Source organism: Podarcis muralis, chromosome 2 (genome assembly GCF_964188315.1).
Source record: "Podarcis muralis chromosome 2, rPodMur119.hap1.1, whole genome shotgun sequence".
Taxonomy (NCBI): Eukaryota; Metazoa; Chordata; class Lepidosauria; order Squamata; family Lacertidae; genus Podarcis; species Podarcis muralis.
In genome coordinates, this window is record NC_135656.1 from 106,358,198 (window position 1) to 106,382,552 (window position 24,355).

The 24,355-nt window shown below is 44.1% G+C and overlaps 1 protein-coding gene across 1 annotated transcript; it reads right to left on the bottom strand.

Moving 5' to 3' along the window:
* Positions 1-5,167: 5,167 nt before the first annotated feature.
* On the bottom strand, positions 5,168-24,089 carry LOC114592114 (pantothenate kinase 3). Its single transcript, XM_028720014.2, has 7 exons — positions 23,490-24,089; positions 17,593-17,945; positions 14,567-14,820; positions 13,248-13,424; positions 12,235-12,358; positions 10,227-10,352; positions 5,168-9,003 (listed from the first exon to the last, which is right to left on the bottom strand). The coding sequence occupies exons 1-7, from the start codon at positions 23,515-23,517 to the stop codon at positions 8,953-8,955; spliced, it is 1,113 nt and encodes a 370-aa protein (XP_028575847.1). The 5' UTR covers positions 23,518-24,089; the 3' UTR covers positions 5,168-8,952.
* Positions 24,090-24,355: the final 266 nt, after the last annotated feature.

A 24,355-nucleotide genomic window follows, 5' to 3' on the forward strand; every position in this document is an offset into this window, starting at 1 on the left:
TGCCGGTGTATTTTCACTTCTTCAGCTTTTCACGAGGACTTCCTTAAAACCCAGGACCAGATTACTTGTTGCAAGAGGAGCCTCAGGCTACATCCACACCCTTATCTTTAACTACATTTAAAGCAAGCGGTTTCCCAACAAAGAATTCTGGGAGATGCGGTTCTGCTCTTTAATAATCAGGCCCTGCTTGCTTCAACCAAGGCATTTATGTGGCTGAATCTCAACGTGTGGCTTGAACCAAGATAAAACTACCGTATTTTTCGCTCCATAGGGCGCACCTAGTTTCTAGGGGGGGGGGGAATAAAGAAGAAAATTATTCCCCCCCCCCCCAAGCACCAAAGAGCAAAGAAGCCAAGACAGCGAGCAGGATCCATCCCACTGGCTGTCTTGGCTTCCTCTTTAGCCATGCGCAACTTCTCCAGCCGGGAGAGGCTGCGCGCGGCATTGGCAGGATGGATCCCGCTTGCTGTCTTGGCTTTGTTTTTAGCTGCGGGGCTGGGGCGGGGGAAGCTTCCCCCGACCCCAGAACATGTCCAGGAGCGACAAGATTGCGCGCAACCTCGCCGCCGCTCCTGGAGCTAGCAGGGCTGGGCAAGCCCAGCCCCCAGAACAGGCCGCTATCCGCAAGCCTTCGGAACTACCGCCACGCTCCGAAGGCTTGCGAATAGCTGCCTGGAGAGCGAGAGGGGTCGGTGCGCACCGACCCCTCTCGCTCTCCAGGCTTCAGCGAAAGCCTGCATTCGCTCCATAGGACGCACACACATTTCCCCTTCCTTTTTGGAGGGGAAAAAGTGCGTCCTACAGAGCAAAAAATATGGTATACAGTGGTGCCTTGCAAGACAAAATTAATCCGTTCCGCGAGTCTCTTCGTCTAGCGGTTTTTTCGTCTTGCGAAGCACGGCTATTAGCGGCTTTAAGAAAAAGGAAACAAACTCGCAAGAACTCGCAAGACGTTTCGTCTTGCGAAGCAAGCCCATAGGGAAATTCGTCTTGCGGAACGACTAAAAAAACGGAAAACCCTTTCGTCTAGCGAGTTTTCCGTCTTGCGAGGCACCACTGTATGAGCCACAGCCTTCCAAGCAGTATGCAGTGAGTTCCTGAGCTATGTACCCACTAACAGGAATACTGTTATGAGTGTAGGATCTTCCATGCAGAAATTCAGCATCGTTTAAAAAAATAAAATACAAAAAGACATCCAAGACAGGTTTCTCACCCCTTTATTAAGACAGCTTGCAAGGGTACATGGAATTAAAAAGTATGGGGGAAGAGAACCAACCATTGGTATTTATTTAGGAAAAAAAGTAAAAGTTCTGTTCATTCATACAGAACAGTAGTAGAACAAGGGGAAATGAAAAGTGCCCATCAAACAACAAAATTAAATTTTCACATTTACTCATGCAAGCAGCAGAGGATTTTTATACAGTGGCGATGGGAATGATTACGGTATAGGCTTCCATCGTGGCATGAAAATGACACAGAAGAGCGTCCATGATGAAAATAAATTAAAAAAAAACAATTTACAAGAGACGTGTTAAATAATTTAGCAACTATGAATGAAACATTTGCAAGACATACATTTTTTACATCATTGTCAGAACAGTAAACAAGAGAAAAAGACAATAAATTCACTGCAACAAAGTAAGGCAACTTATTTGAAAACGGCTGTTATGGTTAAGTGTTATATGCACAGTAAGCTGGCAGAATGTGAGCCTGCAATGGAATCAAAAAGTATTTTTCAATTACAATTTGGTCTTTTTGACTATTCAAAACCAGGGTTAAAATGCCAACTTTGCCATTACAAGTGGGAAAATATGAAATATTCCCTATTTCCCATTAATACGAATATTAATATGTACTGTATATTAAAACTTCCCCACCTACAAAACTTTAAAAAATCCTTTTGTAATGATTGAACCTTAAGCTAACAAGCTGTACAGTTACTCGAAACTATTGCTTGAAATGTATTAACAACCAAAGCCGAAGATAATATTTAAATTTGTTGCGATTACAGAAGAAATTCTGTCCACATTTATTTGTCAGCATCTTGTGGAGGAACTTTACCCATAATACATTGATTATTTTTTTTAGGAATGTGTTCACAATAGAAACAGTAATAGATGCAGCCATTTGATCTATGTAGATCAAATAACATTATTTGAATGGACATTGCTATGACGATCAACACATAAACTTAGGAACAGCTTTTTGAAATTTTGAAAACAAAGTGACTTACTCTGTAAAGCATGTATTAATTGCAGCCTGTTTTAGAAAAAGCAAATTTCATGACGTACTCTCAGCTTTAATGAACTGTGGACCAGTTATAAGAGTGTTTAGTCCAGGAGGCATAATTACACTTTGATAAATTGTCTGTCTGGTAAAGTAGTTATCAGACTTGAAACTCTTGATTGTAAAAACCATTTCCTTGATCCACCATCTATGGTTCCTCTCATGAAGGGCTGTTTCATCAAGACCTGTTTCCAATGTAGTACTGAACAATGGTTTAGTATAGAGGTGTGAGACCTGTGGCCACTCCAGATGCTGAACTACAACTCCCATCATTCCCTAACCATTGGCCACACTGCTCCAGCAGGTCAAAGGTCAGCCCCCTGTGGCTTAGTGCTACTTCAAAGAGGAGTACTGGGTTTACACTCCCTTTCCCTGACCTCCAGCACAACTGCAAATTAGCCAGTTCATCCTGGGAAGGGAACGAAGAGTTTTGAAGTATGGTTTATTGAAACAAACCCAACATCAAACCATGGTTTAGCTTGTTCACAAACCGTTCATTAAATTAACCAGAAATACTCTCCCTGCCCTGGTTGATTCAGACACACAAAAGATTTAAGATTAGTTTAAAACAGAAAGTGGGTGATTTTGATGTTTGAGCCGGCAAGATAATGGGGAAGGGGGAAATTTAAAAGCCCACAGCTCACTTCCAACTCTTTCACAAGGCAGGAGTTTAGCATTATGCCCCCAAACTGAAGTAGCCCATTATTTGCTATCAAAACAAAGCAGCGATGGGTTAAAGTACCATCAATCTACTTTATCCATCACAATGAATAGGACAAGGAATACTAAATGACTGCCTAAACCAGGTGTCCTCAAACTCAGCCCTCCAGAGGTTTTTGGCCTACAACTCCCATGATCCCTAGCTATCAGGACCACAGTGGTCAGGGATGATGGGAATTGTAGTCTCAAAAAACATCTGGAGGGCCAAGTTTGAGGAAGCCTGGCCTAAACCTTCCTACGGCATGAGACCCGTTATTTTCTACAGTGCTGCATACCAAAAGCACCTATTTTGGACTTATTTTCATGTTGCCATTTCCTGCACAAAAGGTGAATTTGTGGTCCAATGTACACATGGCAAACTTTTTGAACGCTGATCAGTTGCACGAACGTCAGAGTTAAACAAACGCTCACAATTTCCCTGACCATTTGCCATGTCTCAAAACATCTTTTTGGGGGAGTGGGAGGGAGAGAAATATTGTTAAGTAGACCAAGGGAAATGTTTGCTGCACGTGTCTAATTTTTCCAAATTTCGGAATATGGCCATTGCTTTTTGGAATTAGGAAACCTCAAGTCACTGCATTCTAGGCATGATAGTACAAAGAAAATTTAAGTGGATTAAAGGTAAAGGTACCCCTGCCCATACGGGCCAGTCTTGACAGACTCTAGGGTTGTGCACCCACCTCACTCAAGAGGCCGGGGGCCAGCGCTGTCCGGAGACACTTCCGGGTCACGTGGCCAGCATGACAAGCTGCATCTGGCGAGCCAGCGCAGCACACGGAAACACCGTTTACCTTCCCGCTAGTAAGCGGTCCCTATTTATCTACTTGCACCCGAAGGTGCTTTCGAACTGCTAGGTTGGCAGGCGCTGGGACCGAACAACGGGAGCGCACCCCGCCGCGGGGATTCGAACTGCCGACCTTTCAATCGGCAAGCCCTAGGCGCTGAGGCTTTTACCCACAGCGCCCCCCGCGTCCTTAAGTGGATTATCACCTCTCAATTAAGGCATCTTGTTTTTCACCTGCCTCCTCAATCCTGCGCTGCTTTTCCCAGCCTTTCCATTTAGCGCAGGTAAGCAATCTGATCTTCAGCTCTCTTATCTCCCAAGTTTTATAGTCTTAACTCAGCAAGGTTAAGGTTTATTATAATGTACTTCATTTGAATTATAATGAAAAGGAACGTCCCTTTTTAATGGCACAGTGCGTTAAGGTTCACAACCCCTGAATCCTCTTTTGGAAATTATAATCAACAGCCAAACATGGCCTATCAGTAGAAAGGTTCGATTAGAACTATATTTTGACCTACCAGTAAATTTTTATTATTATTATTTACTTAACCTAAATGCATTCAGTTCAGTTTTATTGTTATATGCACTATTTACAGAGCATGAATGCATGAATATTTGGGAGGTTAAATGAGCCATGTTTGAATCCTTAAGCAACAGAAATTTTAATCTCGGTACAAGCACCTGAAAAATATTCAAAACCTATTTTAAGGGCTGCTTCACACATTAAAGTAGCAGACATCTAAAAATTTAGCACGCAGCTTCTTTAATTCTGTAATGGGCAAGGTGACGACCTTCTCCCCAGCCCCATCATATCTCCACCATGCTGTGCACAACTGGTGCCAGGATATGTGCACCCACTTCACATTAGAGGACTAAATATGCTAAATCAGGGGTCAGCAACCTTTTTCAGCCGTGGGCCGGTCCACCGTCCCTCAGACCATGTGGTGGGCTGGACTATTATTTTGGGAGAAAAAAATGAACGAATTCCTATGCCCCTCAAATAACCCAGAGATGCATTTTAAATAAAAGGACACATTCTACTCATGTAAAACACACCGATTCCCGGGCCGTCCGTGGGCCGGATTGAGAAGGCGATTGGGCCGCATCCAGCCCCCAGACCTTAGGTTGCCTACCCTTGTGCTAAATCTTTAATCCCTATTTTCAATAGCAATCCATGAGGCAGCCCAGAGGAATATCTTAAAGAATTTAAGGAACACTGGCTCAGTGGTGTAGCTAGGATTCACATATGCCGTCGGTCAAATACTTAAGGTTTTGTCATTTCAATGGATGTTGGCAGTAACGGTTGCCTGAATGAAAGAAAGGTACAATGCTGAAAGAAAGGTTGCATGCTGAAAGAAAGGTACAATGTCCACAGCGTTTGCAAATAGTAACAAATCAAGATTTACTCTTACACGACTTAAGCAGCAGTACAATTAGAAGGACGAACGCATTATTAGCCTTAATCTGCTTGATCAGTGACATCCAGCAGGGTTGCAGACAATCAACTTCAATGGCACAGAGACAGCGCAGGGCTGGGGAACCTGTGGCCTGCCAGATATTGTTGGACTCTGAAATCCTATCTGTCCCATCCAGCATGGCCAATGGTTAGGGATGATGGGAGTAGTCCAACACCTGGAGGTTGATGGGTTCCCTACCTTCCAATAGATTCATGTGGCTTATTAGCTACCGCAAAGCAGAACACAAACGGCAAGCAACGAGAAAGGCGATCTGGTCCTTATATTTCCCTCGTGGGTTTAGTGGAATGGTGCTTTAAAAATGTCCATGGAAATGCACGTAAGGAATGGAAAATATATGGGGTGGAACGCATTATGCCATTTTGGCTTACCATACAGAATGATCCCCCCCTGGCTGTTCCTGGGGTACTCCTGATCACCCACAGCACCATTTTTGGGGGTTGGGGTGAGGAAAGCCCTGTTGCACAAGCAAAAAAGCCCATGTGCAGGAGTTCTGTTGGTGAGATTCATTAGTTGAATGAATCCTCCCCGTGGCCAATTAATTACCAAGTTTAATGGTTGGGGAAGGAAAATGCTACAGAATATCTTCATGGAATGGATATTGCATTGTACTATCACTGAACTTGAAAATGATTTGGCTTGTTAAGAGATTGTTGCCTTCTGAACAGGATGAAGTTCTCTTATTTTAGTATGATATTGCACCCAGGGCTACACATCGCACTGCACCCCAAAGAGCACTAAGGATTACATGATTGAGAAGGTACAGTGAGAAAAATAAGTAAAAAAGGTCTAGCTACCCAGTGGCCCACTTGGCTTTACAGTTTTTCATTTGATTGACAGGGGCCAATTGCAGAATTGGCACCATTCCGTGTTAAGAGGACCACAGATAATATCCAAAACCAGAAATATTATTGTCCAATTTGTTGAAACTCGATACATTAAGGCACACTTAAAACTAGACTTAAGAGCCAAAACATTCAGAACCCCTCTTCCTTTCCTTAAAGAAATAAGGAAATAACCTCTTCCTTCACCTAACCAGCAATTTTTCTATCTCCCCAGAAAGTTTTTAGCAGTCCTATGTATTAAGTGCTAACGCTAAAAGAGGTCAAGTCTTTTCATTTTGTGCTAAATGAGACCATTTTAGCAACATGAACCATGTATTAATGATGGGGATTTATAACATTTCTAGGACATACAGTCAAAACACTGGAAGCTTCTATTCCTACAAATCTAAAAAGGCAGGGAAAGCGTTTTGCTTTAATGTAATAAGTGCAGACTTGTGTGGCACAGAAACTGCTGATGCTTTTATTTACAGGGTTTCCCTCAAACCTATGATTTTCCTGTAGTGGGATATACTGAGCTGTTTCACTAAGCCATAGTTTATTAGAAACTTTTGCTTTAAATGAGCAGTGCGCTGGCAGCACACTCCTCAGACATTTCCACAGCACTCTTCCCCTGCTTCTATACAGCAGACAAAACAAGCCAGTTGGGCCATTTGAACTAAGGCTCGTGGGTTTGTTTCCTCTAAAACAAACCATAAGCAGTGTGGAGGAAACAAACCATGAACCCAAAGTTTGATGGACACGACACACCAGACTTAGGCTCATTCATCCATGGCATGGAAGCAGGAGAAGAAGAGCACCATGGGAAGACTAAACCAGAGTTTGTCTTAAACTCGAATTTAATGTGATGTGTCAACTAGGCCACCACATGTCAAACCTGCTTGCTTCTGGAGGAAAACTCTTGTAATGCACTTGCCTAGGAACTAAAATGTAAGAGTTGTCCAGTTGTTTCAGTCATCTTCAGTTCTGAATGGCACTCAATACAGAGCAAGAGATACTTTAGATGATTTTCTTACAGTCCAGGATATGTACTAAAAAATATAAATTGCAACCGAGAGCATACGCTTTAACTGAAACACTTAGGTTAAGACATGAGGCCAAGATATATAATCTTTTAAAGGCAAAGCGTTACTGCCATGTAACCATTTGTGAATTATTTGTTATACTTTTCTTTTTAAAAAAGATGGGGTCACAATAGTCAAGCACAACATCTCTTTAACAAGAAACTTGGCTCAGACTGTATTTTCTGTCCAGCATGAGACCAACAAAATATGTATCTCTGGACACTGCTGCGTGCTCTAGAGATCACCAATTTTTAAGTCGTAAGAAAGGGAAATCAGTTTTAGGTCAACACAAGCAACATCAACACTAATTACTGACAATGAGCGCTGAAATGTAGTTAAATGGAATTGAATTTTAAAAATTGAAAAGCCATGCACACTAGATATCTAGAGATACATTTTCCATATGGATATTGCTGTATAAAGGATTGATGTGCCAAAATAATATCAACTTGATCAAGTAAATCAAGCACTAAGCTTGAGCTCTAGTAGGAGTGGTAAATTTCCATCTAGAAAACTTCATTCATGGATTGGATAGCTGCATATTCCTCGAGATACAATTATGTATTTCTCTGCATAGAAATTTTCTTGTCTGAGATGATTTCTTCTTCTTCTGAGGTCTTATGGTAAGCTTTGCTGCAGCAATCTACAAATATGCCACTATTGTAAACTTTTACAATCAAGTCTGAAAACAGCAGACAGTGAAAATACAGGAGTAGCCCCAGTATGTTGAGTTTATTTCAAGGCCACACTGTTGCAGTATCTGGAACGCTTTATCAGGAGTACAATGAACACTGGACCTTCTGAGTTTGTGCCGTACAACCTCTAAAGCTGCCTTAATACTTGCCCTAAATTGACATCTGGGTTAATTTTTCAGTGTTTTTATATAAACGGAGGAATTGCACAAAAGCCACCCCAGCAGAACTGTCAATGTAAGAACTGGAATGCTATCGCTACTTTGATCTCAGTCACACCAGCTGCCAAGTTTTTAATAAAGTTTGGTGGTTTTGAACTATGGGCTTTTTCTATTGGCCATTTTCTGAAGCCCTTTAATGCTTGATTGAAAATCCTACGTGGAAGAACGTCCAACACAGGCAGCTATCATTTAACCACCAAATGAACTCGGATACTGCAAAGCTCAACAAAATCTGACCATACAGTTGGTAGCCAAACACAAGTGTATTTAGTTGATTAACTCACCTTAAATCAATTGTACAAAGTCTTTGCTGATATTTTCATTTTTATTTTCTCGAAACCTTAATACTGGAAGTCTGAACACACTGTAATCTCTCTGCACTGATGGAAAAAAACTCTTTGCATCAAAGAACTTCATTTTTAGCAGATGGCACTTGGTTGTGGTCCTGGGTCAATGTCTTTTGACCCAATGGGAAATTAACATTCAGCACAAGGCTAGAAGACTGACACAACTAGATGCAAGCCTGGAGGGGGGTTTTTGGAGCAAAATTTGATCAGCGCTGCAGGATTTGGACAGCTAAACTAAGAATAATATTCCAATTCTGATTTCTAGGCTCATTTCTCAGAAGCTGTAGTGCATACTGAACTCTCAGCATGTGTTAAGAGGTTGCCTTACACAAGGAAATCACCAGGTGCTTCTGAAAGAAACACCTAGGCTTCAAACTCTGTCTCAGTGAGGCAGTTCATCATTCTTACAATTAAAGACATTTATAGCAAGACAGCGGCCCTTTGGTTCCAGTTGATATAAAACAGTGTTGTAATAATGCCAGAAAGGTAGGAAAGAATTCAGTTTTGTGATGCTTTGCACTTCAGCTGAAATTTGGCAATCCAAGGAGGGCACCAACTGCTCCAAAGTATCCCTGTATTTAAAAGAAGATTTTTCACAATTCAAGTTTTGACTACCACATTAAAGTTGGCCTTTTTCAAAACAGGCAGAAGTACATGACAAAAATCTCTTGCCTTTTCCTAATGGATACCAGGACAAATTAGGAAGGAGAAATATATCCACAAATATATTGTCAATCTACTGACAATACTCTGGATAAACTAACTTCTAAACAAGCCTTTGCATTGACCCCACCTATGTTTTTCCCAGCCTGTGAATGGCAGCTGGAACATTGCCACATGAACAACTTTCTCAGCTCTGCCCACAAGATACCATTATGGGGCGTGTGCACAGCATATTATTTACCTCCCTGCAACTTAAAGAGTGAGGAACAAAGGCAAAAAAGGAGGGAAACCTACTATTGAGCATACTTTCTATAGCACTGCATTGAGCTGGATCAGACAGTCTTCTCAAAATTGCCTAAACATCCCTACTCTCCACTGTAGTTTTGGAGCAAATGGGAAAATAAGTCGTGGGGAGAGCTTTGTCTGAGAGACTGGTGGTAATTATTGTGGCAAAGAGGGAGCCTGACAACTGCTAATTTTGAAGCTCTAGTGAGGAGAGAGGAATTGACTGAAAATGCAGTATCTGAGCTGCAAAGGCACTAACTCGTGACTGTCAAGCACTCCTACGGTACCTGACAAGTAAGATTTATTATTTCTGAAAGATTAACACATGTAGGTACAACCATGCCATTTACTATTCCAATACTTTCATTAAGGTACTTGTTTGTTTTTCCCAGGTAACTGAAATACTTGGGGGACAATCCAGCAAATCATTTTTAAGCACCAGTAATGTCAATGGAAGAGATTTCAAGCTCTCCCATTGACACCAGTCATGCTTTAAAGTACTCAACTTTGGCTGGATTGCACCCCTTATGCACATTCAGTTCATTAACCAAAACATAAAAGTGAATGGAGAAATTCAAAGAAAAACCCAGGGATGCAACCATCTGTCCTATTCAGGAACAGTATTTTTCTTTAAAATGTAATCCCGCTTCCCCGAAACGGTTCATGGCATACAATCTCTCTTACCATCCCAACAACTCCGGTGCAAAAAAACCAACCCTTTCTAGAGCTACACATCTTCCAAATCACGAGTGAAGAAAAACATTACAAATAAATTTAAAATTATGGCATTTGTACTGGAAGATAAAGGTTGTCTAGCTCTCTATTCCATAGCTGTGGTCATACATACCTCATGTTCTAGGAACAAAGCCTTCAACTGGCCTTTGGACCAGTAATCCAGTGCATATGCCAAAAGCTTCATCGACAACGTATTCACACGTAAAAAGTTACCAACAAAGACAACACGGTTTATCTTCTGAAGAAAAACAACAACGACAAAAGTTTCCTCAGTGGAATATAATCAAAAGCAGTACAAGTTTTCACTGGGATGCAAGAATGATTAGCAGCACAATCCTATGTATGAATGAATTCTATGCATGAATTCATGAGTACGTTCTGCTGGGGTTTATTCCCAGTTAAGTGTGAAAATGCTCGTGGAGTCAATTAACAATAAAAAAATTGTATAACTAACATTTAGGTAACATTTAGATACTTACTTTAACCACACTCCAATCCTGGACAGTTTGCAAAGTTATATGTGCTTCAAAAACCCATAAACTATAAATAAATTTATGCATTAAGCATTGCGTAAATTGCCAGAAAGTTGGGGCCAGATATCTCCTTCTGTGAATGTATAGATCCTGCTGGGGCAGTGGTTCTCAACCTGTGGGTCCCCAGAGGTTGTTGGACTGCAACTCCCATCATCCCTGAACTCTGGCCTTGATAACTAAGGGTGATGGGAGTTGTAGTTCAACAACATCTGGGGACCCACAGGCTGAGAAAGGCTGTGCTGGGGGAAAGGCTACATTCACTAATTCGCCCTCCCTGCTCCTGCAGACCCCCTTTCTGGAAGGCCAACCCCCTGCATATTTTCAGCAGGAGCAAAGGGTTGCAGGGGGAAATTAGTTAAAGTTGCCTCCCCTCCCCTTCTGTCACTAAGGGTGGTCTGAAGTGGAACTGCGTTCAGCTGGTACAAGTCTGGATCAAGTGTGGAACCTAAATAGCACATGACTTCTGACCCCAAGCCCATCCAACGTTAAGCTCATCAGCACCCACTCCCCCACCTTTTGATGTTAGGTAGGTGGCAACCCAAAAAGGTGGGCTTTCATACAGTTTTGCTTGTGGACTTTTCCTTTCCAGGGAGGTTCAGCTAGCACCAAACCTGATGTTCCTCTAGCACAAAGCAAAGACCATTTTATTTGCCTAAACCTTCAACATCTCATCTAGCTGGTTTTCAATCTGGTACCTCTGTAATCTATTTTTCATAGTATCACAGAGCTGGAAGGGGACCCTAAGGATCATCTAGTCCAACCCAAATATGCACCTGTCCCATACAGGGATCAAACCTGCAACCCTGGCATTATCAGCACCACACTCTAAGCAACTGAGCTATCCATGGGGGAAAGAAGAACACATAAGATTCATAGAATCATAGAGTTGCTCTTCTAGGCATTTTATATAATTGTTATCAGTGTAACATGGTAGTTATGTGAATGCAAAGGAACAATGGTCAACCAAAGTCATTTCAAGTTGTAAGCAAGGTCCAGGCTAGCTAATGTGTATCATAGCAACAGGTATTGGCAACTTAAACGGGTTGATTTGTATATGCCACTATATTCTTCATCCTCAAGCAAGTGTAATACAATTGAACCAAGCCACTACTGACAGGAGCTGCACTTTGTGCCTTCATAGCCCTGTACAATGCTGCTTGATCCATATGCAACAAGGCAGCACTGTAAAGAAGCCGAAGGCAGCAAGCAATATTCCAGGTGAGCAACTGCTCTTCCATATTTCCACAAGTTTGCATCTGAAACAGATGGGATGTTTCAGACAGCAGCAAAGACAGAAGTGTGTTCTCACACAAAAAAAAAAAAAAAAAGGAAGAAGAACTCAGTAAGGTACATATTTTATATTTAAGTCTTATTATAAAAATAAAAGCTTATAATAAAATGTTCAAAGACCTGAAGACTTTTGATTTAAATAGTGCTTATCAACTTATATCTCCAAACAGAGAAAAAGGCAGATCCTGAACAGCCACCTCTGATTTGTGAGAGAAAGAACCTGTTAGTTCTCACACTATTCCAACCTGGATTTTAAATGCATTGCAGTCTCTGCTGTTCCTGCTCAACAAAGCTTACCTCATTTACAGCACACATCCGTGCTATAGATCCGATATTATTGGTGATAGTAACCAGTGTAGCTCTAGCCAGGTCTTCCTTACTAACAGATTCCCGCTTTTCCTTGTAGATCATATTCCCGAAGCTAGAAAGAGAGATGCCATAATGTTAGATAATCTTCTGTTAAAAATGTAATTTCTATGCTGGTCTTTCTTTCACTTAGGGCACGGATCTCTAGCTGGGGCTGACAAGTGCGGAAACACAGCCAATAATATACAACTGTGCTTGCTGACTGCCCAAGGCCCTTCACCTTTCCCAGAAGAACCTAGGCAGCCTTTCATCGCTCCAAGAGTTGAAGGACTCAGGTCAAACTGCGAGGAAAGAGCAACAGTGTTTGAGGCCAAGTCCAACTGCGTTGTGTTAGCAGACACCACTTTCCGTTTCGATGGCTTGAGGTTGGCAGATTTACTTCTAGATTAGCTACCGAACAGGATACGTCTCGTGTGTAATTAGAACAAAGGCTTGAAGAGTACAAACAAGATACAACTGCCTAGTTTAATATTATGCAGGCATCGGCCATGTTTTGGAAGCTCATGCGCTACAGGCATGCACCATATGGGTGTCTTAAATTGGTTTCATTGCATCAATGTACTTAGGCTAAAATTTAAGTGTCAATACTTTAAGCTAACTAAACCACTGTGCAGTGCACAGAATAAATCTGGAGGTGGGGCAGGGAAGCTCTGTTCTTCAAGTGGCAAATACTAAGTTGGATACAATTTGTGTTTCCTCTTATGTATCTGTAAATAAATAGATTAAGTAAACACATCACATTTTTAAATTCCTTATTAGGTGTTCTAATTAAAAATCAATGGGTTGTCGCCAATTAAGTTCTACTCAATTAAATCAATGGTCCTAAGTTAGTCATGTCAGCTGATTTCAGCGTATGACTAACATTGGAACAACCCATCTTTTTAAAGGCCTCTTAAATCCAGCAATTTTTTTTATGGTGCTGTGTATTCTCCTACAACACCTACCTAGATGCCACTGCCCACCCTGGCAAGCCAAACCGTTCATAATCTCCTCCATAAATATCCCGGACTAGCTTGTCGGCATGTGTACTTTCCCCTTTAGATGCCATTTCTAGAGCTTCTTCAAAACTTTCACATCCAGTCAGCAAGCTGCACAAGCCAAGAAAGGTCCCACCACCTAGACTGGTGTGAAAAGAAAGAAAGAAAATGCATTGGCTTGTAAATTGCATTTTTAAAATTAACAATTTTAATTCTAGACATCTTACCTCTGCAACCCAGGAAATAAACTGAATAAGCTCAACTGACTACAGTCTACATAAGGACTTAGGTTTATAGTTTACGGTTAGGCAAAACACATTCCTAGTGAACAATGAATAATAAGCTGTTCATTTTTAGTTGTTGCCCACCATATCATGAAAGTTCTTGGTGGGCAGTATTAAAAAATCAGGAAACAAAACAATTACTATGGAACCCAACTCAAGCATTTATCTTTTGAGGTGCCTCTCCCAGCCAAGGAAGCTGAAATGGTGTTTAAAGGTAAAGGTAAAGGTACCCCTGCCCGTACGGGCCAGTCTTGACAGACTCTAGGGTTGTGCGCTCATCTCACTCAAGAGGCCGGGGGCCAGCGCTGTCCGGAGACACTTCCGGGTCACGTGGCCAGCGTGACAAAGCTGCATCTGGCAAGCCAGAGCCACACACGGAAACACCGTTTACCTTCCCGCTAGTAAGCGGTCCCTATTTATCTACTTGCACCCGGAGGTGCTTTCGAACTGCTAGGTTGGCAGGCGCTGGGACCGAACAACGGGAGCGCACCCTGCCGCAGGGATTCGAACCGCCGACCTTTCGATCGGCAAGCCCTAGGCGCTGAGGCTTTTACCCACAGCGCCACCCGCGTCCCTTGAAATGCTGTTTAGGGTAACCACAAATATCCTGTCGACTAGGACTAAGTCATTGTAATTGTGTCTGTAGCAAGAGCCATCAGCAGCTGGATAGTCCTAATAAAAACCAGCATAAATCTTTCCAAATCCTGGTATTTTCTTCCTTTCTTTTAAAAAATATTCCATTTTTTTAAACCAAGCTGCCTATAATGTAATAAAAAATGTTAAAGTTATTTTGTGAAGGTGTTTAACCGAAAAATGAAAATGTAACTCTAAAAAAGAATTCACACTGCTCTTAAGACAGGAAAGCCAAACACACTGCAAAATAAAAAGATACTTCTGAATGGCAATTTCTTCAATGATGTGTATTGCATTTGAAAGAGACCCATGAACACAGATTTATCATTTCATTTAATAGCTTGTTCTGGCATTCTTTAAATTCTCTACCTTGTTCCAGTTACTCTCTTATAGTTGTCTCTGGAATGGACAGCTAAAATACTGACTCCTGAACCAATGTTTACAACCAGCAACGGGTATGGATCATCCAGGTTAAAAGGCATCTTTTGGCATCTTTCAGGTTCTGATGCGTTTTCAAAATAGTAGCACTCTGCCTGGCCATTAAAACTGACAGAATCTATGTACAGCAAGCCTTTGACAAGGCAGTCAAGTTCATCCAGTTTGTGCAGCTGGAGGTCTCCAATCTGCAAAATTGCAAAAGAGAAATTATTATGGCTTCTTCTCATCACAAAATGGTATCAGCTGAAGTCAAAATCACTCAGATGCAGGTTTTAAAAGACTACAGTTGTTATACAAGCAGATGAATTAGTTATCGTGTCTTTAGAATGATAGCTTATACCAGCACTTTCAAAATAATCAAGCCAGTAAGTAGTAAGAAACCCACAAAACTCCTAGACTTTCATCAGCTTCTCTATTTCTGGCATATATATTAACAGTTGTTTTCATTTCCCATGAATATTTCAAAACAGCTTCACAAAATTAGCTTCTCAAATTCTTTTTCTCTCTTTTGTCGCTTTTTTAAATCCAAATCAAAGGATGAAGCATTGTAAATTAAGAAAATGCAAGGCCCACACAACTCTTTTGCAGGCTACATGCACTCAATTTCTACTTGCAGACCATTCTTGACAACACTTTAAATAAAACTTTAAGACTCGGCTAACTCCACCTACACTCACTGTCAAAAGACTGGATGGGAAAGGAAGTCATCATACTTCCACTATTTAAGTATAATCTTCACTGCTATTCCAGAACTACCCAGGAAAGGACTGACCTTAATTCTTTTATAAAATGGTACAGTCATTGTTCTTAAAGGGTTAGATGACTGCAGATAGAAGTAGGCAATTTATGACAATAGACAAGACGTAGCAAGGAAGTGTGGCCCACATATTACATGCACCCAGGACTGGAAAAAAATCCCAAGTATGCAAAACATTTCTGGTTGTTTTCCAACCCTGCATACAAATATTGGGTTCTGGGGGCTCCTATCAAAGGAAAACGAGAGAAGAATGCTAACTGTCAACAGTGCAAAGGATAAAAATTTATAAGCTCACATTTTGTCCATAATACAGTGGTACCCCGCAAGACGAATGCCTCGCAAGACGGAAAACCCGCAAGACGAAAGGGTTTTCTGTTTCGGAGGCGCTTCGCAAGACGAATTTCCCTATGGGCTTGCTTCGCAAGACGAAAGCCCATAGGGAAATCTCCGGGGACCTGTTTTAAATTGCTGGCGGTCGGGAGCAAAGACTTTCGCCCACAGCCGGCCTTCAGAAGAGGTCCTGGACCTCTTCTGAAGGCCGGCGGGGGGCAAAAGTCTTTGCTCCCCCCCGCCTGCCTTCCCGGGACAGCGGAGACTTCTCCGCTGCCCCGGGCGATCTTAAAATGCTGGCAGGCGGGAGCGAAGCGTTCGCTGCCGACCCCCAGCATTTTAAAATCTCCCCGGGACAGCAGAGAAGTCCCGCCCCGCTCGGGATGGCGGCGCAGAGCTGTCTGCCGTGCCGGGATCAGCGCAGCTCTGCGCGGCCATCGGGAGCCGGGGGCGAAGCCCGCCCCGCTACAGATGGCCGCGCAAAGCTGCCTGCAGTCCCGGGACTGCAGGCAGATCTGCGCCACCATCCCGAGCGGGGCGCTAAGTCCCGCCCCGCTCTGGATGCCAGCGCAGAGCTGTCTGCCGTCCCGGGACTGCAGGCAGATCTGCGCCACCATCCCGAGCAGGGCGCTAAGTCCCGCCCCGCTCGGGATGGCGGCGCAGAGCTGTCTGCCATCCCGGGATCAGCGCAGCTCTGCGCGGCCATCGGGAGCCGGGGGCGAAGCCCGCCCCGCTACAGATGGCCGCGCAAAGCTGCCTGCAGTCCCGGGACTGCAGGCAGATCTGCGCCACCATCCCGAGCGGGGCGCTAAGTCCCGCCCCGCTCTGGATGCCAGCGCAGAGCTGTCTGCCGTCCCGGGACTGCAGGCAGATCTGCGCCACCATCCCGAGCGGGGCGCTAAGTCCCGCCCCGCTCTGGATGCCAGCGCAGAGCTGTCTGCCATCCCGGGACTGCAGGCAGATGTGTGCCGCCATCCCGAGCGGGGCGCTAAGTCCCGCCCCGCTCTGGATGCCGGCGCAGAGCTGTCTGCCATCCCGGGACTGCAGGCAGATGTGTGCCGCCATCCCGAGCGGGGCGCTAAGTCCCGCCCCGCTCTGGATGCCGGCGCAGAGCTGTCTGCCGTCCCGGGACTGCCATCCCGAGCGGGGCTAAGTCCCGCCCCGCTCTGGATGGCGGTGCAGATCTGCCTGCCGTCCCGGGATCAGCGAAGCGTTCGCTGCTGACCCCCAGCATTTTAAAATCTCCCCGTGTCCCGGTGAGATTTTAAAATGCTGGGGGTCGGCAGCGAAGCCCTTGTCCCCCCCCAGCCCCCCCAGCCTTCAGAAGCCCTTGTTCCCCCCCCCCCCAGCCTTCAGAAGAGGTCGGGGGACAGACTGTCCCCGGACCTGGTCTGAAGGCGGTTTCCCTAGGAACGCATTAATTGATTTTCAATGCATTCCTATGGGAAACCGTGCTTCGCAAGACGAAAAACTCGCAAGAAGCAAAAACTTGCGGAACGAATTAATTTCGTCTTGCGAGGCACCACTGTATAGCACAACTTTCTGGTCTATATCAGAGGAAGAAGAGCTTGTTAGTCACTGATTCTGAATTAATGTCGTTATTAACGCAGTTATGAGGAAAACAAAGGACTATTTTGAAAGCAGATGTAGAGGCAGGACAAAAATTGTTTCCAGCATGTTGTCACTGCCATGCATGCAAAGATCTTACGCAAACAGGTCCAAAGTACTAATTCAGAAGTATCCTTGCCCATCAGATCTTTGCCTACGATAGCAAAGGCAATGCTTTCAGAGACTTATTACTTAATCACCCCAGAGTATAATGTACTTCAAGAACAGATTATGTAACAGAGGATGCAACAGAACTACCTACTGTGCGAAAATCTTCTTCAAACTTATAGGCACCACCGCCAGTGGCACAGAGCACCGTATGCAGCGTTGAGAAGTTTTTACTTCTTCCCATTTGAATAAAAGTAGGCAGATCATGGGTTGGGAATCGGATAAAGTGCAAGTTTCCCTTTCGCCCAAAAAGTATCAAGTCCTTGAGTTCAAGGTGGACATCCCGAATACCAGTGGACCCATAGGCTACGTTTGATGTCAAATATTTGCGAATACTTTTCAAGCTTTCAACTTCTTCCTGCTCTTCTTCTGCAGTGATATCGATAGGTTCAAAATATGCAAGTTTCACGAGGGTTCCTCCAATGTCCATACCAAACCATGGGAAAGCTGTGGTGAAACAAAGTTACTTGTTAGAGAATCATATGAATATGGAAATTGAGAATGAACATCTTCTCCGCTGCCAGCATCTTAACAGTCTCTCTCCTGTCTTTCTAAGCAATTAGCAAAAACTGCTTGACATCATAAGAAATGTGGAACAGATCACTCCTACGTATCCTCTTTTTGTTAGCACATTTGAGCCAGTAATGACAAACCAACTGCATGCTACAAACAACCGAAAAGCTAATCACAATCCAAACATGGATTTCTTAAAAAGTGAATTATACCACTTGGAAAGTAGACTTTTCCAGATGGGTTTTGAAAAACACTCTTTTCACAACTGATTTACTTTGTGAGTTAAAATGTTTGTAAATCATGGTGATTTTTTTTTAGAAAGGCAGAACAGAAGTCAAGTAAATAAGACGACTTTGCTCTTAACCCTACTATGTAGCAAACAGAAATGTGAATTATTTATAGGGGGGGGGCGTGGGCAGGATGACTTCTAAGAGCAGCAGAATCCATAAGGTTAAATAATCTGCTCCTCTGTCAATCTAAACATTTATAGGTCCCTGAAAAACTACTATTTTCAATCTTACACACACTTACTTGGAAGTAAGTCCCATTGAACTGTCCTTCTGAGAACAGTTATGTAAATATGCAATTTAATATATATTAATATATACCCCTATATATAGGCTTAACCATTACTTCAACATACTTCCCACTTGGAAGATTTTTCAGAAACTTTTTAGGTAGATTCCTCCTCACCTTTAAATTATAAAACTGCAATCCCTGCTCCCTTAAAATACTTGGACATAAGCAACTTGTTTATAACTCTTCAGCACTGGATAATAAAAGATTGACTAAGGACATCCAGTAATCTTTGAACCTTGCTTGTTCCTGACAACAAGATAGCTATAACTTTTAGCCATAAAGATGAACACTCACATTTACTTGTGGTTAGTTATTAAGTCCATATTAATGTTTTGTGGGTGGGCAATATCTTTTTATAAAATAGCTGCTTATGAGACATGAAGGCATGTCTTATGAGACATGAAAGCGGTTTTCTTTGAAGTATTTTCTTCAGAACAGCAGCGGGGAAGCTGCGGTAGCAGTTTCCTCACAAAGGTTGCGCTACAATGTATGAAACCCTTCTTTGCAAAAGACTTTTGTACTAGATTTATCATGGGTCGAGACCTCATGACGCTCAATTTAGGGTTGACTGGTATCGAGTCTTCTTCAGCATTCTCCCCACTGTCATCAATGAAGTAATTCAGGAAGTTTAGTCCATACACTGGAAAATTCTTTATGACACACAGCCGCATGCATGCAGCAAACCAGAAAAAGGAAATTTCAACATGTCAGTATTTACAGACCATGGCTTGCACCCACTGTAACTAACTAGCCATCTCCCACTCTCCTCACCCCACACAGCCCTTACATCTGTTCTGCGGGTTCCACCAATGCTCCAGAATAGATCTGGGGAAGGCGGGGCACAGAGAAGAGGTAAAGTCGCCCTGCGCAAGTGTAAATTCTTGTGCTGTTGGGACAGTTATTTAGTATGACATTGGATACAAGCCTATGAGTTGTAGCCAATTAAATTGTACTCAAGAATAGAACCATTGAAATGAATGGGCCTAAGTTAGTGAGGGTCATTATTTTCAATGGGTCTAACTCTTGAGAATGACCAACCACATGGGTTGCATCCTAGGGCGGCATTATCAGAAACAGCCAGTATCCCTGCTGCTTATGGTAGCTCTCTGTGCCATTACCCTATTGTTCTGGAATATTCTGCAACCCACGTAAGGAGGTTTTCAGGGCGAGTAGGAGACCTGCTGAAAATCAGGTTTCCAGACCTACCCAAGCAGAAGAGGTGCCACATTTAGCACATATTGCCACTAGAGAGCAGTGGGTTTTATCGAATGCTAACACTGCCTAATGTCACCATCAGATACAACCCACTGCTTCTTAGTGAGCAAAAATGTCAGCTAATGGAAAGCAGCACCTGCAAATCTGGTGGAACCAGAAATTATTTCTGCTGTGCAGCTGTGCTCACAGGAATATGAGAATAGGCTTAATTTGAAGAATACAAATTCATATGTAACATTAGGTGATTATTTCTACATATGCAAAGTGCATATTAGCCAAGCAAGTGCTCAGCAGTGGTTAAGTCTTTTGAGACATGGATTATGAATCTAGACAAATGACACAGGAAATGTAGCAAAATCTTCACTGGCAACTCAGACATGGCTGCCTGATGTTAGATTACCTAAGTGGCAATCCTAACCACACTTACTAGGCAGCAAGACTCACTAAACTAAATGGGACATGTACAGAATTGAGCTATCTGCCAGGTATACGTCTGTGTTTAAATAAATGGCGTTTCCGTGCGCTCTGGCTTCCGTCATGGTGTTCTGTTGTGCCATAAGTGGTTTCGTCATGCTGGCCACATGACTTGGAAAGCTGTCTGTTGACAAACACCAGCTCCCTTGGCCTGAAGTGAGATGAGCGCTGAACCCTATAGTCACCTTTGACTGGACTTAACTGTCCAGGGGTCTTTGACATTACCTTTTTTTTTTTACCTTAAAGGTAAAGGGACCCCTGACCATTAGGTCCAGTCGTGGCCAACTCTGGGGTTGTGGCGTTCATCTCGCTTTATTGGCCGAGGGAGCCGGCGTACAGCTTCCAGGTCATGTGGCCAGCATGACTAAGCCACTTATGGCGAACCAGAACAGCGCACGGAAACGGCGTTTACCTTCCCGCCGGAGCGGTATCTATCTACTTGCACTTTGACGTGCTTTCGAACTGCTAGGTTGGCAGGAGCAGGGACCGAGCAACGGGAGCTCACCCTGTCACGGGGATTCGAACCGCCGACCTTCTGATCGGCAAGCCCTAGGCTCTGTGGTTTAACCCACAGTGCCACCCATGTCCCACCTTACCTGTGCTTAAATTTACCTGTGCTTTTTACCTTAAGGTAAAGGTACCCCTGCCTGTTCAGGCCAGTCTTGCCAGACTCTAGGGTTGTGCGCTCATCTCACTCTATAGGCCCGGAGCCAGCGCTGTCCGCAGACACTTCTGGGTCACGTGGCCAGCGTGACAAGCTGCATCTGGCGAGCCAGCGCAGCACACGGAACGCCGTTTACCTTCCCACTGGTAAGCGGTCCCTATTTATATACTTGCACCTGGAGGTGCTTTCGAACTGCTAGGTTGGCAGGCGCTGGGACCGAACGACGGGAGCGCACCCCGCTGCGGGGATTCAAACCGCCGACCATGCGATCGGCAAATCCTGGGCGCTGAGGTTTTACCCACAGCACCACCCGCGTCCCTTGCTTTTTACCTTACCTGTGCTTAAATAATTTGTCAGGCAGGAAATGTATGCTTACAGAAATAAAATTAAGTTCAAGATGCATTCCTATAAATGTTAAATTAATTGTTCTTGTTGTTCTTATTAAACATTTGGTGTGCTTTGTTGCTTACTTTGGAGAAACAGCCCCCTCAACTTTTGTTACAACACTCAGAATGCAGCAAAGTGTTTTTCGTAAACTCAACTATGTTCACATATAACCCTGAACAAAAGTATGAGCTGCTTACCAGTGGTCTATAAATCTGCTGGAAAGCATTTTATGAGTAGAGTAATTGTCAAAAGGAACAACAGAAAGAGTGAGTGACAATTAACATTTAACCTCCCTTTTATGCAAAGTCACCATGGCAGTTGGCACTTTCTTGGAGCTTTTTTTTAATTCATTAACTGGACATTTGAGAAACAAACATTGTATAAGCTCAGTTAGCAAAGGAAAAAACCAAAGAGTAAGATTTGTATAAGAAAGCTCTTGCAACTATTTAGAAAGAGTCTGCTTCTATTAAGTTTACTGGATACAATTTCCCATTTTACTAAGTTATTCAGTTTAAATTCCAGACTCCTACAGTATTTTCCTTCCAGGATCAAAGGGCAAGAGGCATATGCCACATCTGCAAGACTATCTTTTATTTTGATAGTGTTTACAGTTGCCTATCTCCTATATATTATTATAAAACACTGGTAAATGCTAAGAATCACATGTTCCTAAAATGTAATTTCTTATACTTCTCTCATGCAACTATTTAAAAAACAGCAGTTTCTCAGAAAACATGTATCAAAATTAAAAGGAACCAATTGCCTATCCTTGGGGCCCTACTGCACATGCCATTCAGGGCAAAAGGTAAAAAGGGTAGGTGGGTAAAACACTCCTTTGTTAAACTACTGGTAAGTCCAGTGTGGCTTTAAGAGAATTTATTGCTTGTTAGACTGCAGTCCTATGTATCCTTATGTCAGGAACAACACAAGTGGGACTTACTTCCAAGAATGCATGCGTGTGACTGAACAGCTTATTTGTTGTTTTTTAAGTGCTCCCCCAAGTCTGTCACAGTATGACTTAAACAAGAATGTGCTAATAACTGCACAGGAACTTAATCCTAGCTTCTACTGCGATCTCACTGAGAAGATTTGTATTATTAAAGTTCCTTATAGGACTATATGAAATAATATATTAAGCAAGTAAAATAATTCACAATATTAAAAAAGATTTTCTATGAAAAAATTTGTTTCCAATTTTCATAATCACACACCCACTGAAAACATGTAAACTTTAATTTACATGAAGGGCCACTGGCTGTAGAAAGGGGGAAAAAAGGAAGCAGGGATATCATCCTTTCATCACTTGACACCAGCTGCAACAGAGGGAGAGAATGAAAGCAGGGTCACTCCAGGGCCTTTCTTGAGACCTCTTCCTGTACTCTTACCATTCCAGCTGACAAGAGCTTTGGAACTAGTGCCTGAGTTGGCTTTCTTTCCTCTTCCCTGCCAATCACTTTTGTGACATATATTTTAAATTGGCTGTTGGCCATTGGCCTGAGGGCAGAGTATTGATATTTGGTCATCTTTTAGGCAGAAGAGGGGAGAAATGTATCAAATAAATATGTAGCAGGTCAAACACCACATCATATTTTAAAGAGGACTACTGTAGGGAAAGTATGACAAAAGCACATAGGTCAAACACAGCATGATCATATACAGACCCAATTCACTGGAACACTATTTGATGGCAGTTTCCTAGCACACACACCACGTGAACACAAAACAAAACAGAAATGTGTGCAGGTATCAGACAGGACAACCTGCACATCATTTCCACATTTTGATAGACTGGAGTGCTTCCTACAGAGAAAATGTATAATGTGTAAAAAAGGTGCGTACACAGCCATCCCTTACTACTCACTGAAACCCAGTCAAGTTCTTAACAATCAAGAAAAAGCAAACTTCACCGCATTGGCTCCCCGCTCCATCTACAAATCTCAACCCAAGCATGTGCCTCTGGCTACCAAAACACCACAGATGGAAAGCCCAACACCGACTGGCTTATTTTTGTGTGAGCAAAGCGGCGTGGCACTTCCCCTCCTGGTTTGACCACCCCCGGGTTTTCGTTTTAAAAAGCGAACCGACAGGTAACACCTGCCCAAGCCCCGGAGAAGAGAAGGGAAGGGAAGGAGGGATTGGCAGGAAGAGGGAAATCTTACACGGCTTCTTGGCATCTTTGATCTTCATGACTCCGCCGCGGCGCTCCCTCCGCTCGAGCCCCGTCGCGGGCTTCCCGTGCCTTGGGTGATGCCCCCCGGAGGAAGAGGAGAGGAGGGCGGCGGCGGTGGGGCTGGCTCGATGTTACGCTCTCCGGAGAGGCGAGGGCGCGCGCCGGCCTGACAGGAGGCGCTGCGAGGGCGGGGAGGGGAAGGCGAGAGGGAGGAGGAAGAGGAGGAGGCCGACGCTCGCTCGCTCGGCTGAGGGGAACCGGGGGGAGGCCAGGCGGGGCCGGCGGGGTTGTTAACGCCCTTCCCGCGAGCGGCTCATGGGGCTGCGCTGCCGCTGGGTGGCCCCACAGGGAGAAAGAGGAGGAGGCGGGACCCGCCGCCGCCGCGCCAGCCCCACCCACACACTCGGCACCACCGCCAGTTCACCGGCCGCCGCCGCCGCCGCCCCCCCACCTCCTCCTCCTCCTCGTCACTAGACGCCCGCTAACATAAAACAACGGCCGGCCGCCGGGCGGTGGGTGGGGCTGGGCTCCGGAGGCTCCGGAGAGGGCCGCGCTGACGATGCCACAACGCCGCCCGCCTCCTCCTCCTCCACCTGAGGCACGGGACCCGCGCAAGGGCAGCTGGGAAAGGAGAAAGGAGGCGGGGTCGGTGGCTCCGAACTTCTCCGGCCTACGCCTCCCAGAGCGCACCGCGAGGTCCCTCCCGCTCCTGGGCCACTCTGCGCTCGCTAAGCATGCCGGGAGCTTTCGTAGTTCCGAGGGTCGGAAAGGGAGGCCATTTTCTCGCGGATGGTTCCCCCCCCCCCCCCACAGCGTAAAGCGGAGTCGGTGGAACGCTCCCTACAACTCCCCCTC